Below are 20566 nucleotides of genomic sequence, written 5' to 3' on the forward strand. Positions count from 1 at the left end.
ATGTAGCCATCAGCCGTATCAAAAATAATTCTCAATCAAGACCTGTCTGGCCAACCTCCCCTCCCTCACCCCATTCCTGTGTACACGTGCAACACCTTCTGGCACATCATCATCTTCACTCCCATCCTCAGGTGGCTGCACATGAGCATCGGGGGGGCAGTGGCACATTCCTGCGACAGCAAATGCTGTGCAGCATGGCACATGTAAGTACGATTTTGCCAACTTTTTTCAGGTGCATAGATCAATGCCCCTCCTGTACGGTCTAGGCACCGGAAGCGTGCCTTCAGCAGTCCAAATGCCCTCTCCACGCAGATGCATGTACGTCCATGGGCAATGTTGTATGCCTGCTCAGCTGCAGTGTGTGGATGACGCACAGGGGTCATGAGCCATGTGTACTGGGGTTATCCAGAATCACCTGCAGGGGAGAGAATGCAGGTATGAGGACAAGGTAGGTTCAGTGGGTGCACAAGGCTCAGTCATCAGTGACATTGGCAGCAGGATCAAGTTTGTGTTGTGGAGGTCATGCTATCTCATTGCAATGTTGGCATCCACCCTTTGCCTTCCGGGACATACATGGTGTGAGCTTGCCATGCAGCTGTGTATCTATGAATATGTGAGTTGTTATGTGCATCACACTCATGTATTACATGTGGGCTAGTTATCATATGGTCACTTACATTGTGGTGTGTCCTGTGCTAGGGGCAGCATTGATTCAATGGAGTACTTACTTAACTTGCAATGCCTCTGTTACTAAATGTAACTGTACTCTGTCCCTTGTCACTGGAGGAGGGGACCCTTCTATCTGCTTGCGCATGTGACATGTTGTTAGCCCATGTGTCATTGGCATTCCCTTTGGCTGCTGTTGCGTTTGGTGATTGGCACAATTATGTACAGTTCTCCAGGTATGTGATTGGCCAATCAGGGGTCAGTGTTTCAGGGATGTACATTGTCGTGAATCTAATTAGTTTTGTGTAGTGCTTTTGTGGATGTGCCTACTTTCGTGCAACATTGACATTACTGTCGGGTGGCCAGGGTGGGATGTCTCTGCTGTGTCAGGGTGAGAAGCAATACTGCGACACACACAGGAGGCTTTGTGGTAGTTGGGCTTCCATATGTGACTGTGCTGCCACATGTCATTGCCATTCAGACTGAGTGTGTTCTGGTGTGTTGAACATGTCCAAGGGTTCTTGTGCGAGGTACATTCATGGGAATGTTGCAGTGCTGGTGCTGCCTATGTCTCCTGCTGGCATGCAGGGATTTCACTGTGTATGTCCAGCCCCATCAGATGTCATTTAACAAGCATTACGGACTACATTTGTACTCACCTAGCATCCATGTGTTTTGGCCTCGGTGCCTTTCCATGTACGCTGGCAGGGTACTGTTGCGCAGGACCATGGAGTCGTGGGTGGATCCTCGATAGCGGGCACAGCAGTGGCTGAACGTGAGGTCAGGGCTACATGTCATCTGCACATTCATGGAATGGTAATTTTTCTGGTTTCTGTAGGCTGCCTCAAGTGCCTGGGGCAGTACTAGTGCTACATGTGTGCAGTCCAGGGCTGCTATGACATTCGGAACTTGGGCAATGGCATGGAATTGACCGTTCAGCTGGTTCACCTGTGCCTGTGTGGCTGGCAATGCAATGTGCTCATTCATATGGAGCAGCAGTGCATCCAGCACCTGTCCCAGCATGGCACTGAAGGTGGACTGGGCCATGCCATGCATCATGGCAACAGTGTGTTGGTAGCTGCCAGTCCAGAGGAATTGTAGCACGGGCACAAGCTTCACGAGCGGGGGCACTTCAGTGCTGATAGCTATACGGCTGCCGATGTCAGCCTTGGATTGTGTCCAGCAACTGGGTGATGGTTGCCCTGTCCAGCCTATACTCGGTCACCAACTGGCCATCAGTCAGGGCCCAGGGTGTTGGCCTGAGCCTGGGGATGGCTGGCCGCCTTCCTGGTGCTGATCACCTCCTCCTTCTCCTCATCCCCAACACCCCCTGCGCTCCCAGGGACCTGGCCTGGTTGGCTTGCCTATGTAGCTCCAGGCGCAGCAGGTAGATGTCCACATCAAGGCACCCGGCTCCAAATGGCTGCATGGTGTTTGAAAGTGTGTGTTGGGTATGGGTGGGTCTTTTGTAGGCCTCTAATTTGCATTGGTTTCCCCTGGGCCCTTATTGCTGTCTCCTCTCTGCTCATGCTGGTGTAATGGTGTTGGGAAGGGTGTGTGGTACATGGGTGGGTCCTTTGTAGGCCTCTGATTTGCATTGGTTTCACCTGGGCCCTTATTCCTGTCTCCTCCCTGCTCCTGCTGGTGTAATGGTGTTGGGGAGGGTGTGTTGTGCATGGGTGGGTCCTTTGTAGGCCTCTGATTTGCATTGGTTTCACCTGGGCCCTTATTGCTGTCTCCTCCCTGCTCCTGCTAATGGAATGGTGTTGGGGAGGGTGTGTTGTGCATGGGTGGGTCCTTTGTAGGCCTCTGATTTGCATTGGTTACACCTGGGCCCTTATTGCTGTGTCCTGTGTTCTTTTACCTCCAGCATTTGGCTAGGGGTATTTTCGGCGGATTATCTGCGGCTTTTCTGGCGCTAATAGCGCCTATGCCAGACTTGTGATTGCTCTGTAATAGCGCGAATGGATACTGGCGCTTTTACAGCCGGCGCTTTTACAGCCGGCTTTACTTGCACCGGCTGTAATGGCGCCAGTGGTATTTGTACTCGTGATCTGGCGGACCCTTAAATCCAGCGCAGATAGTGTTACCGCCGAATTTAAGGGTTACCGCCAAACTCGTGATGAGGCCCATAGTCCCTTCTGCCTTCCCATGCAGACATTGCTGCAACAGTGATGCGCTAGCAACACTGAGTGTTTCTGGCACCGGGGAGGCACAATGGAGCAAGGTATGTGGCGTGGGGTGGGCCATGCGGAAATTGGGGTTGGGGAATGGGGGAAGGAAGTGAAAGAGAGCACATGGGCGCCCTTACCTGATTCCCGACGGGGAAGATGGCGGCCTCCCGCTTCCGAGGATGCTCGGAGCGGGGACTTTACTATGAGGTAAACACCCCGTTCTGAGCCTCCTGAATGGCTGGAAAGCCACCCTCTCCTCTCCACCCACACCCCTCAGCTAGGCACTAACAACATTTATTCTGTTGGGAATAGGAGGTCAAGGGTCAACATTATCCATACCAGAAACAGGTGATAATAAAAACAGGGTAAGATAGCAAAGCTCTCACCCTCACCTGTTTCGGCCGTATTTAATAGAAAGAAATAAGACTTCCCAGTCGCAAAAATTACCTTAATCTGGCTCCCTGACTTTTCTTATCACCTTCAGTAACTACTATTAGTCTCCAATGACCCCTTTTGTTACACATGTTCGTTAGGAAGCAAGACCATGTCTTCTTGAATAGTGAGCTTTGATTTTGGCCTTCTCATCACGCCCCTCTCTATCAAAGAGAACACGAGCAGGTCTTGGATCAATTTCCCCCTCATTTGCTTTTGTGGCAACCATTGCTGCCCTGAAAAATCATCATTTTTGTGGGTACGACAGTTCATCCAGGAGATTATCGTCCCACAGAATCAGGAGCCTCCCTCGGGAATGGTATCCCTGTCAATCTCAGATTTGAGCCGGATCTCCTTAAGTTCCGGAAACTCCTCAAGATCCTCCTTTTTTCTTCTTCCTTCCCTCTCCCCCTACCCTTCTACCACCCCTGTCTGCCGCAGTGATTGGCTGCCTGCTTCCCTCTGAGTTCTACAAGGCACCAGACCCCCCCTGTACAGTCTACCCCCCTGCTCGCACTTAGCATGTGGACCCTCACCCGTGCACCACATGCAATCCCGGGCACTTGCTCTCCTGCCCTCCCCTTAGCACTTGCCTAGTCCCTGTGGCTCTCTTCCCCCACCCCCTTTTTCACGTACACTCTCTCCTCTTTACCCTGCACTTCCCTTCCCACCCTAGCACTTCGTGCAGACCGGCACCCCACCTCCTGGCACTTCTTGTTACTGCACTTGCACGATCCAAATGTCACAAGGACTAGTAGGACCATTATTGTTATCATTCTCCCCCCCCCCCCCTTGCCCCCCTTTTTGTCTTGTGGCATCTTGAAACACCATTTCTTGTATAGGTGCTTTACAAATATCCAATAAATAAAATAAAACACATTTTTTTAAAAATCACATACTTAAAGTTCACCTCTAGCCTCAGCACTGCATTCAGCTGTCCCCAAAAGGTTCTGACCCGGCTGCATTCGCATATCAAGTGCTGCAGTTTCTCCCTTCTGTGATTATATCCCCAGCAGGTAACATTGTCCTCAGCCTCCATCAGTACATTCTTTATGTGTTCAGTACTTTTATTGGTCTGCCCCCCCACCCCTGAGTTTAGACAGGACAGCTTTATGCTGCCCCAGACACCCAGCATCATTCATTACCAATCTTAGTCCCTAAAGCCTGTGACTATATGATATGATATGACATTTATAATGTGCCTATACAGAAGTGTTTCAAGGCGCGACGAGGCAAGGGAGGGGAACAGAGGGAACACAGAGACAGCGATCTTACTAGGCCAGGTGACATTGAGATGGTGCAAGTGCAGGGGGGTAGGAGGGGAGAGGTGCAGGGGGGAAAGAAGGAGGGGGCAGTGCAGTACATGAAATAACCGTAAAAAATAAATAAGATAAATAATAAATAAAATAAAGACAATAAATAAAAAGTGTGGCCAGCTGGTAGCAAGTGGAAGGGTAAGGGCCGACATCAGGTATCAAGTACTGGTAGGGGGCTGTAGGGATACAGAAACAGTCCCTCTGTGCAAGGGTTGCCAGGGGGGCAGTGCAGGAGTGCAAATGGCGGGGAGGGGACCTGGGCCCGAGATCAGAGGGTAGCCAGGTAAACCAGTGCAGTTTCAGGTTCAACCAGGAGATCAGCAGGGGAGCAGAGGAGAGAAAGCAAAAGCAAAGAGGAAGGTCTTGAGGTGCTTCCGGAACCGGAGATGGTGCTCCTCAAGTTTCAGAGAGGCAGGGAGGCTATTCTAGAGGGAAGCCCCAGTAGATGAAAGAGATTTACCACCAACTCGTTGCTTGGAGAAGAGGCTGAACCTGAGGGAGTTGGAGGCGGATGAGCGAAGAGCTCGAGAAGGAAGATATTTAGGAAGAGAGAGTTGAAGGTATTCAGGCCCCAGATCCCAGGTGGCCTTATGGACAATGCAGAGGGTTTTGAACTTAATCCTCGCCGCCACTGGGAGCCAGAACAGAGATTTCAGTCCTGGAGAGATACAATCCCTGGGCTTGAGGCCAAGGACAAGTCCTGTTTTGAATTCACTATACTGCTAGCAATTTGCAAAGTCTCCTTCTCAGGACTTTGCAGTAGATCATCCATTGCGAAGGCCTTGTGCTGTTGTTTCCCTGCTGTCCACATCAACTTGTTCTATGAAGCTTCCCTCTCTGTGCTGATCATTGCATCCCCATTGCAGATCACTTCGCTGAACTCTTGAACCTGTCCCTCGACTCTGCTAGCTTTCCCTCTGTTTTCAAACAGCCACGGTTATTCCTCTCCTAACAAAGCAAAAGGCTGACGAGAACCTACTGGCTAACTTTCACCCTGTGTCTCTCCTTCTGCACTACTCTAAAGTGCTTGAAAAGGGTTGTGTTCAACCATCTTACCAATTTGTTAGACATCCACAACCTTCGAGACCCCCTACAAGCACATTTCTGCTACTGTCCCTCCATGGAAACTGTTCTCATGAATGTGTCCTACTTCATCTCCTTTGCTAAGCCCTCCAACTTATTTTATATTCTAATTCTTCTTGATCTGTCTAATGCCTTTGATACTGTCGATCACCCTGCTCTCCTTAATACCGTCTTTCTTCTTGGGATTTGCGATCAAGCCCTTGCCTGGATTGAATCGTACCTTGCACTTTGCCAATTCTCTGTCTCCTGGAGCAATAACACATCTCAACTCACTCCTCTAACTGTTGGTGTTCCACAAGGCTCTGTCTTGGGTCCACTCCTCTTTACGCTCTACACCTGTGCTTTTTGGGGCACTAATCTTCTCCTTTGGGTTCTCGTACCAACTCTTCGCCAATGACACCCAAATCCTCTTCTCTTTTCCTGAGCTCTTCTCTGATCTCCCTATCAAACTTTCAAACTGTCTCTCTGCCCTTAAATAGTAGATGGCTTTGCACTCTGTGATGTTAAACTCTACCAAAACAGAGGTGTTCTTCTTCCCTGCCAGAAGCTCTCTCTCATCTCTTCCTTTGTCTATCTAGTTCCCACCTGACACTCTCACCTACTTGTCTTGAGCTAGAAACATCAGTGTCGTCTATGACCCTTCTCACACCTTCTCTACTTTCATCACCAAAATGGGAACAGCAGCTCACCTCAACCTCCTAAATATTCAGAAAATCAGGCACCGCCCTCCTTTCAACACTGCCAATCATCTCTTAATCACTCTTGTCTTCTCTAAACTGGACTACTGTGCCAGCATCCTCTTTGGTCTCCCCAACTATGGTTTCTGTCCTCTCTACAAGATCATGAACTTCGCTACCAGGACTCTCTTTGAACTCCTCACAACTACTTTCTTGTACCAACACCAGGCTGGATGGCTGACGATGCAAAACAGGGCCAGATTTAAATGTCTCCTCCTGGTTCACACATCTATCCACGGTAAGGTACCACTGTATCTAGCCTCCTTTATCCAACTCTACAAGCCTTCTCGTGATCTGTACTCTGCCTCCTCGACTACCCTTGTGGCTCCTTGCCCTCCCTGTGCTTTCTCTAGCTTCTGCTCCTTCTCTCTTCTTGCTCCACTTGCATGGAATTCTCTTCCCCTGGACATCCGAGAAACAGTCCACACAGATTTGTTCAAAACTAAACTAAACACCTACCTCCTCGCATCCGAGTTAACCTCTTAGCCTACCTCTCATATTCCCGCTAGCTAACATTTTTCTCTCGCCTCTAACCTGCCTCTGTCCCTCACTTCCTCTGCCTCCACTCTAGCACTTCACCCATCATGGTCACATCCCGAGCACAGCTGGCCGTACTGCTTACCTGCACTTTAAAATGTCCAATGTTCATTGTCCTTAATCTATGTATGTCTACTTATATATTGTCCCCGGTGACTGTTCCATTTATTCACCTCGACAACCAGGTCAGAATGTCCCTCAAACTCACCCCATTGAAAGAAGCTCACTGCTTCTCATCAAATCCGATTTCTTATCAATAGTACATTCTTTTGTGATCAAAGGAACAGTGTTCCTCCTGTATATAATAACATAAGTAAATAAATAAATAATGTACAGCTCTGAGGGTAAAGTATTCATCATAGGTGCAGCCCTCCATCACCTTATATGCTCACAATTTCTCAAGCAGTATCCATTTTATTATAACACTAGGTACCACGCTGGCTTAAAGATTGTCTTCTTTTTTACCTTGACCCCTGAATTGAGCCGTATTTAGTACCTCTCAACTACATAAGGATTGCAGCCCATTATTCTTGACATATCTTTCTAACAATGCCACAAAACGTCAGTTGGCGAATTCGATTTTTCTCTGCTGTGTTTCACTGTTATCAACAATGCTTTTGACTGTAACAACCCTGTTTGTTTACCTTACTCTCTCGCCTACCTACCAATTTCCTCTCCCTTAAAAACGAACTCTCCTTGACGAGATAAGTGCGATCCCCTCCCGCAGCCACTGTGTCAGCCTAGTGTGACCGGCTGAACACAAGAGGTTGCAGAAAGGATAGTCCGATAGGTTGGGGAAAAACCGTCCGCTGGAAAAAAAAAACTATCAGAGAAGTTAATTTTCTTTGCTAGCTCTTGAGATGGTCTAGAGAGCGGTGAACATGTATCGGCTCAGAAATCCGAAGGGAGCTAATACAACCAAGAAAAAAATAGGAAGTTAGCCAGAGAGGGAAAAGGTAAGCAGGCGGCAGCAGCAAGCACTATCCAGGTGGAAAAGGAAAGCCAGCAGGAAGAAAATAGCAACAGAGGATGGAAAAGCAGGTAAATAGGCACTAGCATCTGAACCCGGAGAAAGGAACTAACTGGGCTGCAACGCACCTTAGCGTTGCTATGCTGTATGCTTAATACAGCGATCCGCCATATTTGAAAAGACTAGACCGTCGATGGGAGTTACGATCCATGCGTGTTGGTACTGCCAGGTGGAGCCATTTCCATCTCTTCCACAGAGAACGCACAGCGCCATGACACTTAGCCCAGACGCGCCTGACCAAAGCTGATATAGCGCGATCAGACTACAAATCAGACGAGATTTGTAGTTCTGACTCGGAACAAAGGACAAACACTGATTTAAATGGAATTAAAACACAAGAACTTAGTGAAACACAGCACAATGGATTAAAAAGACCCCGAGGAACTTAATACAATTTTAAAACTTATAACTACAATCTATTTTCAACATTAATAAAGAGCAGAATTTCAGTAGATTAAAACAGCTCTAAAGTGATGTGGTGCAATATAAATGAAAGAAAGGATTTCAGTTGATTCCCCTGTCTGCGTCTGAGTTCAGAAAGCTTGGAATGCAATCTATATTAGTAGTTACTTACTACAGTTCAATAAATGTGATTTTCTGCGAAGATGTCAATAACGACCTTTATGCGCTAATAGGTTTTATTAGACCAATAAACTGGGCACAGGCTTTCACTAAAAGGATAATGCTATGTCCAGAGGAGTAAAAGACCTGTCTTTATCTTGTTTTTTTTTTAACCGTTGCAAAGTGTTCATCAAAACAACAGCCAACGTAGACATGAAAGTATCTTACCTGCGTTGGAATCGGCCTCCACTCAACACGTGCTGCAAATATATACCGATAGTTTTTCCCATTATAATCATAGTTTATTCGAGGTAATTCAATTCCTGCACAGGAAGGAAACATGATCCACAAGCATCAGAAACATTAGAGGAGAGTTCTACAATTATATAAATGTGTTTATCAATCATCCTATAGAGGGTGAGATCTATATAAAAGTGTGGTTTTAATCAATTAAGGAAACACCGAAGTGTCTATAATGTTGCACATTGTTTCTCATTCCAGATGTTGATAAATAATGTTTTTTTAAAACATTAATGACCGCAGTGACTAACCTTGTGGAGTCCCTCTTGCCAGGGCTCCCAAAATGACTGCCCCTTTGGGGTGGTAGAGGCACTAACACATACATCTGCCAGGCAGTCTAGAGACAAGCAGGTTGCTCATTGCTGTACCACTCTCCTGTTATTAGGCATGCTGGAATCATTGTCGAGAGAGGATACTATAAATAGGGGTTTCCAGAAAGGTAACAGGTAAAGTGCTCGCCTTTGACATTGGGCAAGCTGCCATTTTGCAATTTAAATTCAGGCAAAGTTCACTCATCCTTCCAAGGCCAATACATAGGTACTAATGATTGTGTAATAATGAAACCTATTATTAGAGTCCTTAGAAATGGGAGGATTATAGCATCAATCACTTAATAAAAAGCTGATTATTATGATATCACTTTAGCGCACTCAGGTCCTCTTGAATTCTGATGTGGTTTAAGTGTCTTTGACAAATGATGATCCATTCGGACAATGAAATCCCACCTTACTTTTTCCCTTTCATTCTTCACTAAAAAGTAGCAGATGGGTTCCAAGTTCCTTCTTTGCTTTTTTTATATTCTCCATATTTTCTATGAGTCCAGACCTTCGAGTACTCTACGGGTGGAGACAGCGTGTCTGATCCTGAGCATTGGGGGACATAGCAAAACTACTATTGTGTATCTTGTTGCCATTAGAAGTGGCGGAGATTAGGTTGCAGCTCGGAAACAACTTCCCCTCAATAGGAAATTACCAACGTAATTTCCTTAAAAAAACACTTAACATTTTTTATAAAAGCAATACTATGAGCTTTCTGAATTTCACACTCAAAATGTCATTTCTTCTCACTTGTAAATGCTATAATTAATCAGCCCTCCATATGATCTCATGGATCACCCATCTCCAAACTTCTATCTAATGCTCCATCACTTATGCCCTTGAGCCTGTCTGCCAGAGACGTATCTGTGGGGTGGGGGCGAAGGGGCGGGCTGAGGCTCGAAAGCCCCAGATCTTTTGGTTGTAGCCCCAGAAAGAAGCACAGGGGCTACAACCTAAAAGCTAGCTAGCCACAAGCCACGACAGTCCCGACATTAGCGTAGCCCCAGATCTCTTCCAGACCTAGCAACACGCCTGCTGCCTGGCTCTCAATCTCCTGGACATGGCTGCTTGTTACCTCTTTTACCTTTACAACTGTCCTCTCCAGCGAACCTGTAGGTCATGCTATGGAACTTTGAGATTGTTGGTTTTGTTGACTTGTTTATTCCTTTGTACAGCACAGGCCGCAAACTAAACTTCATCTAGGCACTACAATTCCCACAGGTGGAGCAGATGGATAAAGCTGACCCAGCAGCATCAGAAATCACAACGATTACACCTAAGCTCGGTATGAAGGCAGGAAATAGGAATGAGGGTGGGAGGCAAGAAGTGGTGGGTGGGGGAGAGAGTTTGGGACCGAAGTGCTAAGAAAAGGTGTGTCTTAACGGCTTCTATAGATTACATGAGAGGCTGAGATTTCCTAAGATCCCATGCAAGCATGTTTGAGTGCCTACTGCCACAAACTGAGAAAAGTATCTTACGTCAGATTTTGCATTTTGATAATGGGACAATGAGCAGACTAGGGTAGACAGAGCTGACTAAACAAGTTCATGAGTAGTGGGAACTATATAATGGAGCAAAGTGGGAGCAGGTGTATGCCGCTGAGCTGGTTGGTCACTTCTCTAATCCCCTGTAAAGGTGCAATAGAGCCTTCCTGAGGCTTACCTGGCTCCTCTTTCATTTCAGCAAATACTGAAAGTAAACTCAAGACAGATCCACCATGTCTATTTTCCTCCCAAAAGCCCTTCCTGAGTGTGTATGCTTCCCTCTGGGGAGTGCCTCCTTTCTTTTCTGTTCGTCCTCTTGTTGGCAAGTTATTTTCACTGGCATACACTCTTCCAGAAAAAACTCTTTTTCTCTGGCTCATTCTTCTGTTCCACTCTGCTTACCGCCACTAAAGCCTGAGGAGCCCTAGCATCTTTCCAAACATGCTGCTGTTTTCTCATTCTGCTTCTTCTACCCCAAACACAGCTTGGGTACCAAATTTTTTCTCCTCGCCAGTGCACTGCATTTTGTTGAAAAAGTCCATAATTGGCACATCCCAATTGCTGCCACTTCGTCGTATTGCTCTTTGCCTCATTTGCAAAGGGCTCCCGATTGCTCCTCACAGCAAATCGCCTGCATACTTGCCACTCTTAGCCAGAGGCTTAGCGAGTTAAAAGGTGTTAGACATCACCCTGAATAGTGATTTTTATATCTCCTCAAAGAGGAATTAAAACATTATGTTGCTTCAATATCCTAAAAAGGAGCACCTTTGACATCAGGAGAATTTACGGAAAATTTAGCCAAGCCTAATCAGCTGTGCTGCATTGTCGAATGCAACCTCCCACTATCCCTCATGTGCTCATTTGCCAAATTTCACACAATGTTTGATGGCTGTGTAGTATGAAATGCGACCCTGGCGCTGACGCAATGAAGGGCGCCGGTACGGGACCAGCCCCCTTCATTGCATCAGGGCCGATTACGAGGTTCCCTTTGCGGCACCTGGATCGGACGCCTGGTAAAACCAGGTGTCCTTTCCGGGTCCCGCGAGGGGAAGAGGGAGGTAACAACGAGGCACACATAGGCCCTCATTATAAGCTGGGCACAAAGGGATACCGGGCACCGGTAATAACACCGGTGCTGGTAATCCCTTTGCGCCCTATTCCGAGGTCCCTTTGCGGGTCCTTCTTTAACGCATGGTTTTAGCAGGCGTTAAGGACGGGACCTGCAAAGGGACTTCAGAGCTAATAACGGTACCGTAATTTACGGTACCATCATTAGCACCCTCCCCATTCCCATTGAGCCCTATGGGGGCTAAAATGGGAATGAGGAGTGGTATTTTCAATGGGGACTTACCGGTCCCGCAAAGGTCGGACTAGACCGGAAGTCCCCATTGAACCAGGGTGGACTCGGTACTGGTAATGGTGCTAGTCATGGCGCTAGTAGCGCCATGACTAGCACCAACCTCGGAATGAGGCCCATAATGTGCCCGTTGTTAACTCCCTCCCCATTCTCATTGAGCCCTATGGGTGCTCAAATGTGAATGGGGAATGGTTCCTGCAAGGAGGACTTAACGGGTCCTCCTATGTCAGACTAACCCGATAAGTCCCCATTGCAGGAACCCGGTAAAGGAGGCCTGTTTGGAGGCAGCCATGGAGCTAATAGCTCCATGGCTACCTCCAAACTCTTAATGAGGCCCATAGGGTTTCTTTAAAATGTAATGTAGATCTTATTATGTGGGGGTAATTCCTGCCAAATAGAGGCTGGTGCAAAGAATGGTACTTTGGCCTAAGGGATGGGGGTCATTCCGAATTGTGCGGTAGCCATGGTGCTATTAGCACCATGGCTGCCTTCCAAACCGGGTCCGGTCTGGTTCAATGGGGATTTACCGGGTCATTCCAACCCTGGAGGACCCGGTAAGTCCCCATTCAACCAACGATTCCCCATTCCCATTGGAGCCCCCACAGGGCTCAATGGGAATGGGCAAGGCACTAATAACAGGCCCGCGAATAGCAGGCCCGTTATTAGCGCCCTGGTCCCTTAACGGGACCCGTAAAGGACATGTGGTCAGACCACACGTTCTTTGAGGCTCCCGCTAAGGGACCTCGGAATTGGGTGGTAAGGGATTACCGGCACCAGTCTCCTTACCGGTGCCCGGTATCCCTTACCGCCCAAGTCGGAATGACCCCCATAGTCTGCGTGCCCTTACACCCTGTGGAGTTAGATGTTTGGGCAGTATAAATGGGTGACTACCAGGGGCACTGAGTACACAGGTGCTCCGGGGCCTGGTTAGCCACAGGGAAAGGCCGATTTTGTGAAAGTCCCTATACTTACAATGGGACTTTTTCTTTCATTGCCATCGGCCCCCTTCAGCCGTAGCTGGGAAAACCAAACATATATGGCCCTGGTGACTACCCATTTGTACAGTGTGACTTATAAGTAGATTGTAGATGTCCCAGGTGCAGGTGGACGTTAGAACAGAAACTTTCATTCAGAGCATTTTATTAATTTGCATTGCTTCATATGGACACCTTCACCTCATTTTGTTCTATGGCCTGCATTATTTTCAGGGGGTTGGAATTTTCCAGTGCTCCAGATTAGCCTCTCAGTCCATCCCCCATATCCTGTTTACCATACTTTTCAGTTTCTGCCAGTTGGAAAATGTGAAATTTGTTTTCTACTCTCCCTATCCCTAGAAAGGAGGAAGGCCAAGGCCTCCTTCCACTCTCAGGAAGGGACAGCCCCGATCTATGAGGATTCCTGGACTTTTTTTGGCTAAAGGCAAACCCACTATCTATTTAGTTTGTGGCAAAAAAGTGATACAAATGTAGCTAATTGGAATTCAGCCAAATGGATGGTCACAAAAGTGGGGGATACAGACAGCCCACCTGTGACTAACTGCATGATATCAGTTAGACACTTTCTGGAACCTGAATGTATATGTATCCTTTTATGAAGTCAGAAAACACTGTGTAATTTCTCTAATTGCTCATTATGCTGTGTCATCTTAATATTAGGAGTGTTATAATGCTGATTATTCAGTTGGCACTGTATGAGTACATTTTTAGGCATAGGTATTTTATTGCTACCCCATAATAGGAAGTGGCACTGTCCTGATGACCCGCCACCACCACATCCACTTGATCTGTCCCTTTGGTTATTTTAATCAAGTCCCTGGACGTGGTGTGTGGCTTTTCCCCCTGGAGACCTTCTGGGGAGACTCTGTATTTCAATGTGCATTCTGACCAGAGTTCCTGCCATTCGGTTTTTGCTTCCTCATACCCAGTCTGTCTATGCCAAGCTGGCCTTGCCGTATTTTGTCAAGAACTCAGGTAGTGGATCACCGGTCACCCATTTATCACTTTCCCCACCACTATTTCATTATTCGAAGCATGCCATCACCATTGTCCCAGAAGCCTCGAGCTGTTGCATAAGTTTTAAAATACAGCAAACAAGGAACAAAACAGTATTGCACCGTTTTTGCTGTCTGCATAACAGGGACCAAAACCCATCCCACAAAAATAGCACTTTTATTCGGATGTGAAACGTAAAGCGAAGTATAAGACACACTCAGTCTGCTGAACTTCCTATTATGTTAGCAGCAACAATATTTCAAATTGATAGGCTTCAATTTTCGCACCGTTGCAAACTGTGGGCAATATGCAATGAGCGGGTTCTACATTTTCAAATGTGTAACCGAGCAAACATTACATTTCATTAAAGTAAACAAATGCGGAGTCCAGAGATTGTCCCTGCACTCTGGAGAAAATAAGCTTAGCTTTTGAACAGGCAGTTCAGAGCCTTCTTTTCCATCAATGTTCTATTATGTATGGTTCAACAATGGATGCCTGTGTAGGAATTATTGGAGAGATGACGGAATGCCAGTGGGAATGGTGGATATTTAGAAAGATGCAGGGTGGCTGCATTTACTTAGAGACGCGTTAACAACAATCAAAATGTAATCAGGTATTTTGGGCACCCTTCATGCAGTGGATAAGTCTGATGTAAAACATACAGCAATTTAGATGGCTAACTATGAACAGCAGGAATATATTACACACACAGGGGTTTCAAGTGACATATGATAGACAAGAGCGAAGCTCAAATTGTCTGTGTCACTTGGAACCTGCAAAGGAATGAATTGCACATACCATAGAAACTCAGCTGCAGTTTATGTTGTGTATAGCCCACAAAGTCCCATCCCCGCCCCTTAAACTTGCCCCATGAACCAAGAGTGCAGATAACAGGGGGGTGGCAAAAGGGATGTGTAGGAAAAACGGAGTTAAAAAACAGGCTTTCGGCAAGCATGCCTAACATCCCTCATTTGCCTTTCCACACTTATGCAGATAAAGCAAAAGCATTTTGGTACTATTCCTCACCTCATTCGTGTGGCCCTCCCACTTACTCAAAAAGGCAAAAATTCCTTCTGACCCAATATCCTTCCCCTTTACCCTCACTTGGACTCCTTCCTACCCCCAAAAAGGCCCCAAAAATTATTGATGTCTTGAAACACTTTCAGATTCCCGCAGCATTCCCTCTTCCTTCTTTCTGGCGTGGAATTGGTTCCTTGCAATGCTGGCGCTGCAGGCCTGTGTCATCCAGGAACAGGACACCAGGACACACAGGACTCATAGTCAGGTAAGACATGTACCTTCTTTATCATCTCTATTTCCAATTACAAATGGCCTACTTTTGCGAAGCTAGCCTCCACCCATCTCTCCTTGATGATCTTGCACCCCCTCCTTGCACCACTCCCGGGCCCATCATGACAACAAGAAGTGGTGTCTAATGGCCTGGGCCAGACTCCTTGCTTCTCCCATTCTCTGGGAAGTCTCACATCTCCACTGTTACTATGATAGACACTCTTCTCTAGCACTGTCAGAACGCTATACCATGCTCATAGCATGTCTGTGGCACAGAGATGACTACTCTGCCAAGTGCAGACACAATTCTTTATTCACCTGCCATGACGTCTCACCAGTGGAATATAATTGCCATTATCCACTGCAGTGAGGTCATAATACTGGGATACTTTCCTAAGGAAGCCAAACACAACAAGAACTTCGATGTTTTGAAAAAGCTGCATCACCATGCCTTGAGTTCCTCATTAGGACATCGAATGCCATTTGTGGAGACATTATCAGTATGTCCTCTCCGCTCAATGAAGGGGACATCATAGAACGTAGGATAACAAGGGGCAACGTGCTGGTCTTAAAAACAATATCATGCAGAGAAACAGAGGTTTGAATTCCGGATCCACGCTTAGAAACCCAACTCAGGCATTAAGCGTGTTATAAAAAAACAATTAAATAATAATTAAAAAATCTGAACGCTTGTAATTGGTTTATGCTGTACAACTGCAGAGGTTTCCCTGTTGAGTTTTGCAATGAGTCATAGAATAGAGCACATGTTTATCTGAGTTTAGCCCTACAGGATCAAAACATACATTTAACTATGACTTTTGTGGCAGTTTTCTACATGTGCCGATCAGTGAACTGATTCTTATTTTTTTTAATGTGCTTTGGAGTTTTTTTAATGCACTTACTCACGTGGGTCAATACGCCTGGCACAAAAAAAACAGGACAGTGGGTACAGTACAAATATGTGACATATATACAAGATTAGAAGCATGGGATGAAGTTACATACCTAAGTAGTCTGCCTAGTTAGGGGCAGTATCAGAGGTCTGAGCTGATAGTTGGGTTACATAGCGTGGTAGATGCTTTTGCTAAGGCACCCCAGACTACAGAACATCTTGTGCTTGCAGGTTATTTATATCATCACAAACATAAAACACAAGTATGTAGGAACAGCACAGGTAACCTTTCACAGGGTCAAACATGCAAATCCGAGGTCACTGGGTAATACCTAAATGTGTGCGTGTCATAAGGTGTGAATGTGGTAGAGTCAAGAATAGGAGTCATTGGTGAACGGAAGATTAACAGATTAACGTACGTAGGAAAACATGAGTCTGAGCTAGATCTTCTGTTATTGGAGCCATAATTTCACATTCCTTTTGAGCCTCTTGAGTTTATATTCTGTTTCAGGGTTGTGGAGAAGCAGGTCCACAATTTTTGGACCTAATACTGCCAGGCGTATTCCTCCATTTTAAGTCTTTTGAACATGGATCTAGTTAGGTTGTTAACGTATGATCTTACAGGTTTTGTAGGTACATATTTCCTTATGTAAGAGTTCAGGTACTTAGGAGCAATGTTATGGAGGATTTGGAAAGTAATCCAGTAGATTGTATGTGTCTTTTGCAACGTGGAGCCAGTTGAGGGGTCCATGTTTGAGTTGAATTATCCCATTTTAACACGCAGGGATTGATCCTCAAAGTAGCTAATGATCCACTCCAAGGCACTGCCATCTAATCCCATCTGAAATGATAATCTTAGTATTAGTGTCTGATGGCTGACTGTTTTGTAGGCAGCCGATAGATCAAGGAGTTCTGGGCTGTTGTTGTATTGCTGTCAAGTACTTTCAGAATTTCTCCTTTCATGAAAAGGAGACTTGTTTCCTCACACCTCTTTGTGTGAAACCCAAACTGTTTTTTATACAGTAGGAGTTTCTCTTCACTGTGAGTTACCAGTTGGGAGGTAGTAATCTTTTCCATGATTTTAGCGATGAAAGGAATGTTAGATATAGGTCTCTGGTTTTTGGGTATCTCTGGGACTGCAATCAACTTTTTAGGAGGGGTGTTATGATGACAACATTTAGTGCCGTTGCGATATTGCATGATGTTAGTGATGTTTGAACAAATTCAGTCAGTAGTTCCACCAGACTAGCTATGTTTACCTTAATCAGGGTGGCTGGGCATGGGTCAGATTGTGCAGTGGTTGTGTTCAATTTCTAAGTGATATTAACCAGCTCTTCCATTGCAATGGAGTTCAGTTCCATAAACCTAGGCAGATGGGGGCTTCTCCGCCTGATTATTTCAAGTGATCAGTGATGGCTTGCACTTTGGCAATTTTAACCTGAAAGCCCTATCAAGAGAGTTGGCCGGTTCCACTGAGGATATGCATTGATTATTAGTTTGCTGCGAGTAGATTAGTTCATTGTTAATTTTGAAAACCTCCTTAGTCTTTCATTGTGCAGACGAGATACTGTTTTCATAATATAGTTTTTTTCCTATGTTAGCTCCTGCTATGAATTGTACACGCAAGTTTGTCATTAGGTGAATTTGATTCCCTCCATGGGTGTTCTAGATTAGGACCTGTCCTTTTAAAGGAGGCCAGTTTCTCATCTAACCAATTTGTATTGATTTTAGTTTTGGTTTTTATCTGTTCTGTTTATTTGGTTCAATAATATCCAGTGTCTTAATGATGTCTATGTTCAGTTTTTGTAGCAAGAGGGATGGGAATTTCGAGCACTATTGTCATTCCTGGGTAGTGCAATATTTTCTTCAACATTTTGTTTGACGACTTTGTTTATTATGTTATAATAGGGATATGGTGATTTGGTTGTGCTTTTTGGTAAACTTGTTTAGGGTATGGTTTCTGATCTCTCCTACATTTAGCAGCATGCTGTGATCAGACCTTGACAGTTCCACGTGTGTGGTTTGTAGCCTGCAACACCTCAAGACTGTTAGGTTGTCACTTTGCAATCGTTCAGTTTGTAAAAGTGTGCTATGTACATTCCTGGACTCCCTCATTCTTTCATCCATTTGCTTTTAAGGCCACCTCTGACTTCTTACCCTCACATAATATTTCAGGCTGGCAGTAAATGCTGTCATCCTTTTCTTTCGTTGCTTTAGCAGTGGTTGATGGAAGTTTAATAAGGTTGGTTCCAACTTCTGCCTTCTAAAAATAAAAAAAGCTCAAGGTTAATATTTATTTTAACTTTGTCAACCCAACCTGACATCCCTCATCACCCCTCTTTGTTGCTACTTAACTCGAATTATTTGAGAACAGTGCCCCACACCAGATGAAGGTAATGCCATAGACGTAAAGTATTCCAAAAGAAAATTGCAAATGTGTAATAAGCAGAGACAGGGTTTCCAAAGACTGATTTTCATATTCCTTTCTTGAAGGGAGTGACCATATTTAGTATGAAGCTGATAAGTAGCTACATTTCTAAGTGGTCACTATGTGTCAATTCTCTGTCATGTATTACTTTAAACAGAGCATTTCCTCTTTTCTTACACTTTATTTGCGGCAAGTCAGGGGGCACTCATTACCTTACCACTGCGACAGACACCTGAGACCCCCTAAGGGGCAGTAAAAGGAGTGCCCATATCTTTATCCCTCTAACAGACTTCCAGGGCCCTCTACGGGGCGGTCACAGGAGTGCTCAAATCCTTTCCCCACCGACAGAGATCCAGGAACACATGAGATGCAGTTATAGGAGCGTTCTTGCCTTGCCACCTACATGCATATGCAGTATCAGCAGAGGCGTAGACAGGGTAGGGCTTGAGCGGGCAAGGCCCACCCAAAGTCTTTAAAGGCCCGCTCAGCAGTGCTGTGGGCATTTACAGATCTTCATGTCACTGCGGTGGGCCCAACTACTTTAGCTTCAGGCCCCACTTGTTAGACAATCCTGGCTACGCCAATGTGTATCAGCAATGGGGTAGGCACATTGACATTCATAGTCCCATTGCTTATATTAATATGCATGACCACAAAGGGGTAGTCATGATTACCATTAGGTTGGGTAACAATAAACACCTGTTATCTGTCAATAGTGCCAGGATGCTGCTCTGGGGGTGAATGTGCGCTCTACAAATACACTTGTTATGTTATGTTATATGGGCTCTCACACCAACACCACCTCCCTTTCCACTACCAGTGAACACCATAGGGAGAGGGCAGAGGGGATGCACATAAACTTTAGCGGCACTTCTTCCTATAAGGTGAATACACTTAAAGACATTCAAACTAATTAGATAGACACAAACATCTTGCATAGGGAAGGAAGTCTCTAAAGAAAATACTTTACATTTCAAAGTTACTGATGATCACCAACCCATGGCCCAATCCCAAAACAGTGCAGCCCGCAGTACACAGGTTTCCTCAATATTATTAAGCACTACCCATGAAGAGGAGAAGCCCTGCTATAAAAAGAAGCCCCTTCAATCAATCAGGGAGTTATTTTTAGAAGGGAGTTTGGTGGGCAGTGGTGGGTGAGAGGAGACTGAGAGGAGAGCAGAGAATGGAGGGGTTTGGACAAAAAGAGGGTTTTCATCATGAGCAGAAGAGATGTTGGTAAGTGGAGGAAATGTATCATAAGGAGAGAGTTGGTTCTGGGTTGAAGGCAGAGAGAGAGAGTTATCAATTGAAGGGAGATATTAACAAGAGTTACCAACCGAAGAGAGATATTTTAGAGGATTGTCATTAGGAGAGAGCTCCCTTGGAGGAGAAGGTCTGTAGATAGTTATACTGGTGGGGTAGGATAGTCTGGAGAGAGTTATATTGGTGGGGGAGGGTTATAAGTGAGAGTTATTGGAGGTCAGGAGAGTTGCAATTTACGAAGAGGGATATTGAAGGACAAGTTACTGTCTGGAGAGAGTTAGTGGAGTCAGAGAGTTACCAGTTGGAGATAGAGATATTGGGAGAAGGGGTTTTCATCTAGGGAGGGTGCTATTGGAGGAGGAGGGTTGCCATTAGAAAATACAGAGCAAGCTGAGAGAGAGGGGAGAGAGAGAGAGAGAGATATCAGAGGAAGTGGAGAGTTGTCACCTGGAGGGAATTGTGCTGGAGGAGGAATGTTGTCAGCTGAAAAGGGGAGCCTTTGAGGTGGAAAAGAGAGTAGGGAGATGTACAGAGAGGAGGGGGCGAGGTATTTGACTAGAAGGGGAGATGCCACCTTCTAGACCAGGAAGAAAGGAATAGGCTAGATGGCTACCATAGCCAACTTCAATAAGAAGATTCTGGGGGATCAGTTTGGTCTAGGGCAGATTTTAGAAGTGGGACAAGGAACAACATGGTGCAACCTCACCA

The 20566-nt window shown here is 45.8% G+C and overlaps 1 protein-coding gene across 2 annotated transcripts in view; it reads right to left on the bottom strand.

Moving 5' to 3' along the window:
• The window catches only part of BCO1 (beta-carotene oxygenase 1), a 296080-nt gene that overhangs the window by 60571 nt on the left and 214943 nt on the right, over positions 1-20566 (bottom strand). For both annotated transcript variants that reach the window (XM_069607100.1, XM_069607101.1), the window contains exons 8-9: positions 18325-18430; positions 8765-8859 (exon numbers count right to left, since the gene is read on the bottom strand). In XM_069607100.1, the coding sequence (XP_069463201.1) occupies positions 8765-8859; positions 18325-18430 (201 nt within the window). The remainder of the gene's footprint in view (positions 1-8764; positions 8860-18324; positions 18431-20566) is intronic.

This window comes from Ambystoma mexicanum, chromosome 1p (genome assembly GCF_040938575.1).
Source record: "Ambystoma mexicanum isolate Mex_15411 chromosome 1p, UKY_AmexF1_1, whole genome shotgun sequence".
NCBI classification, from domain to species: Eukaryota; Metazoa; Chordata; class Amphibia; order Caudata; family Ambystomatidae; genus Ambystoma; species Ambystoma mexicanum.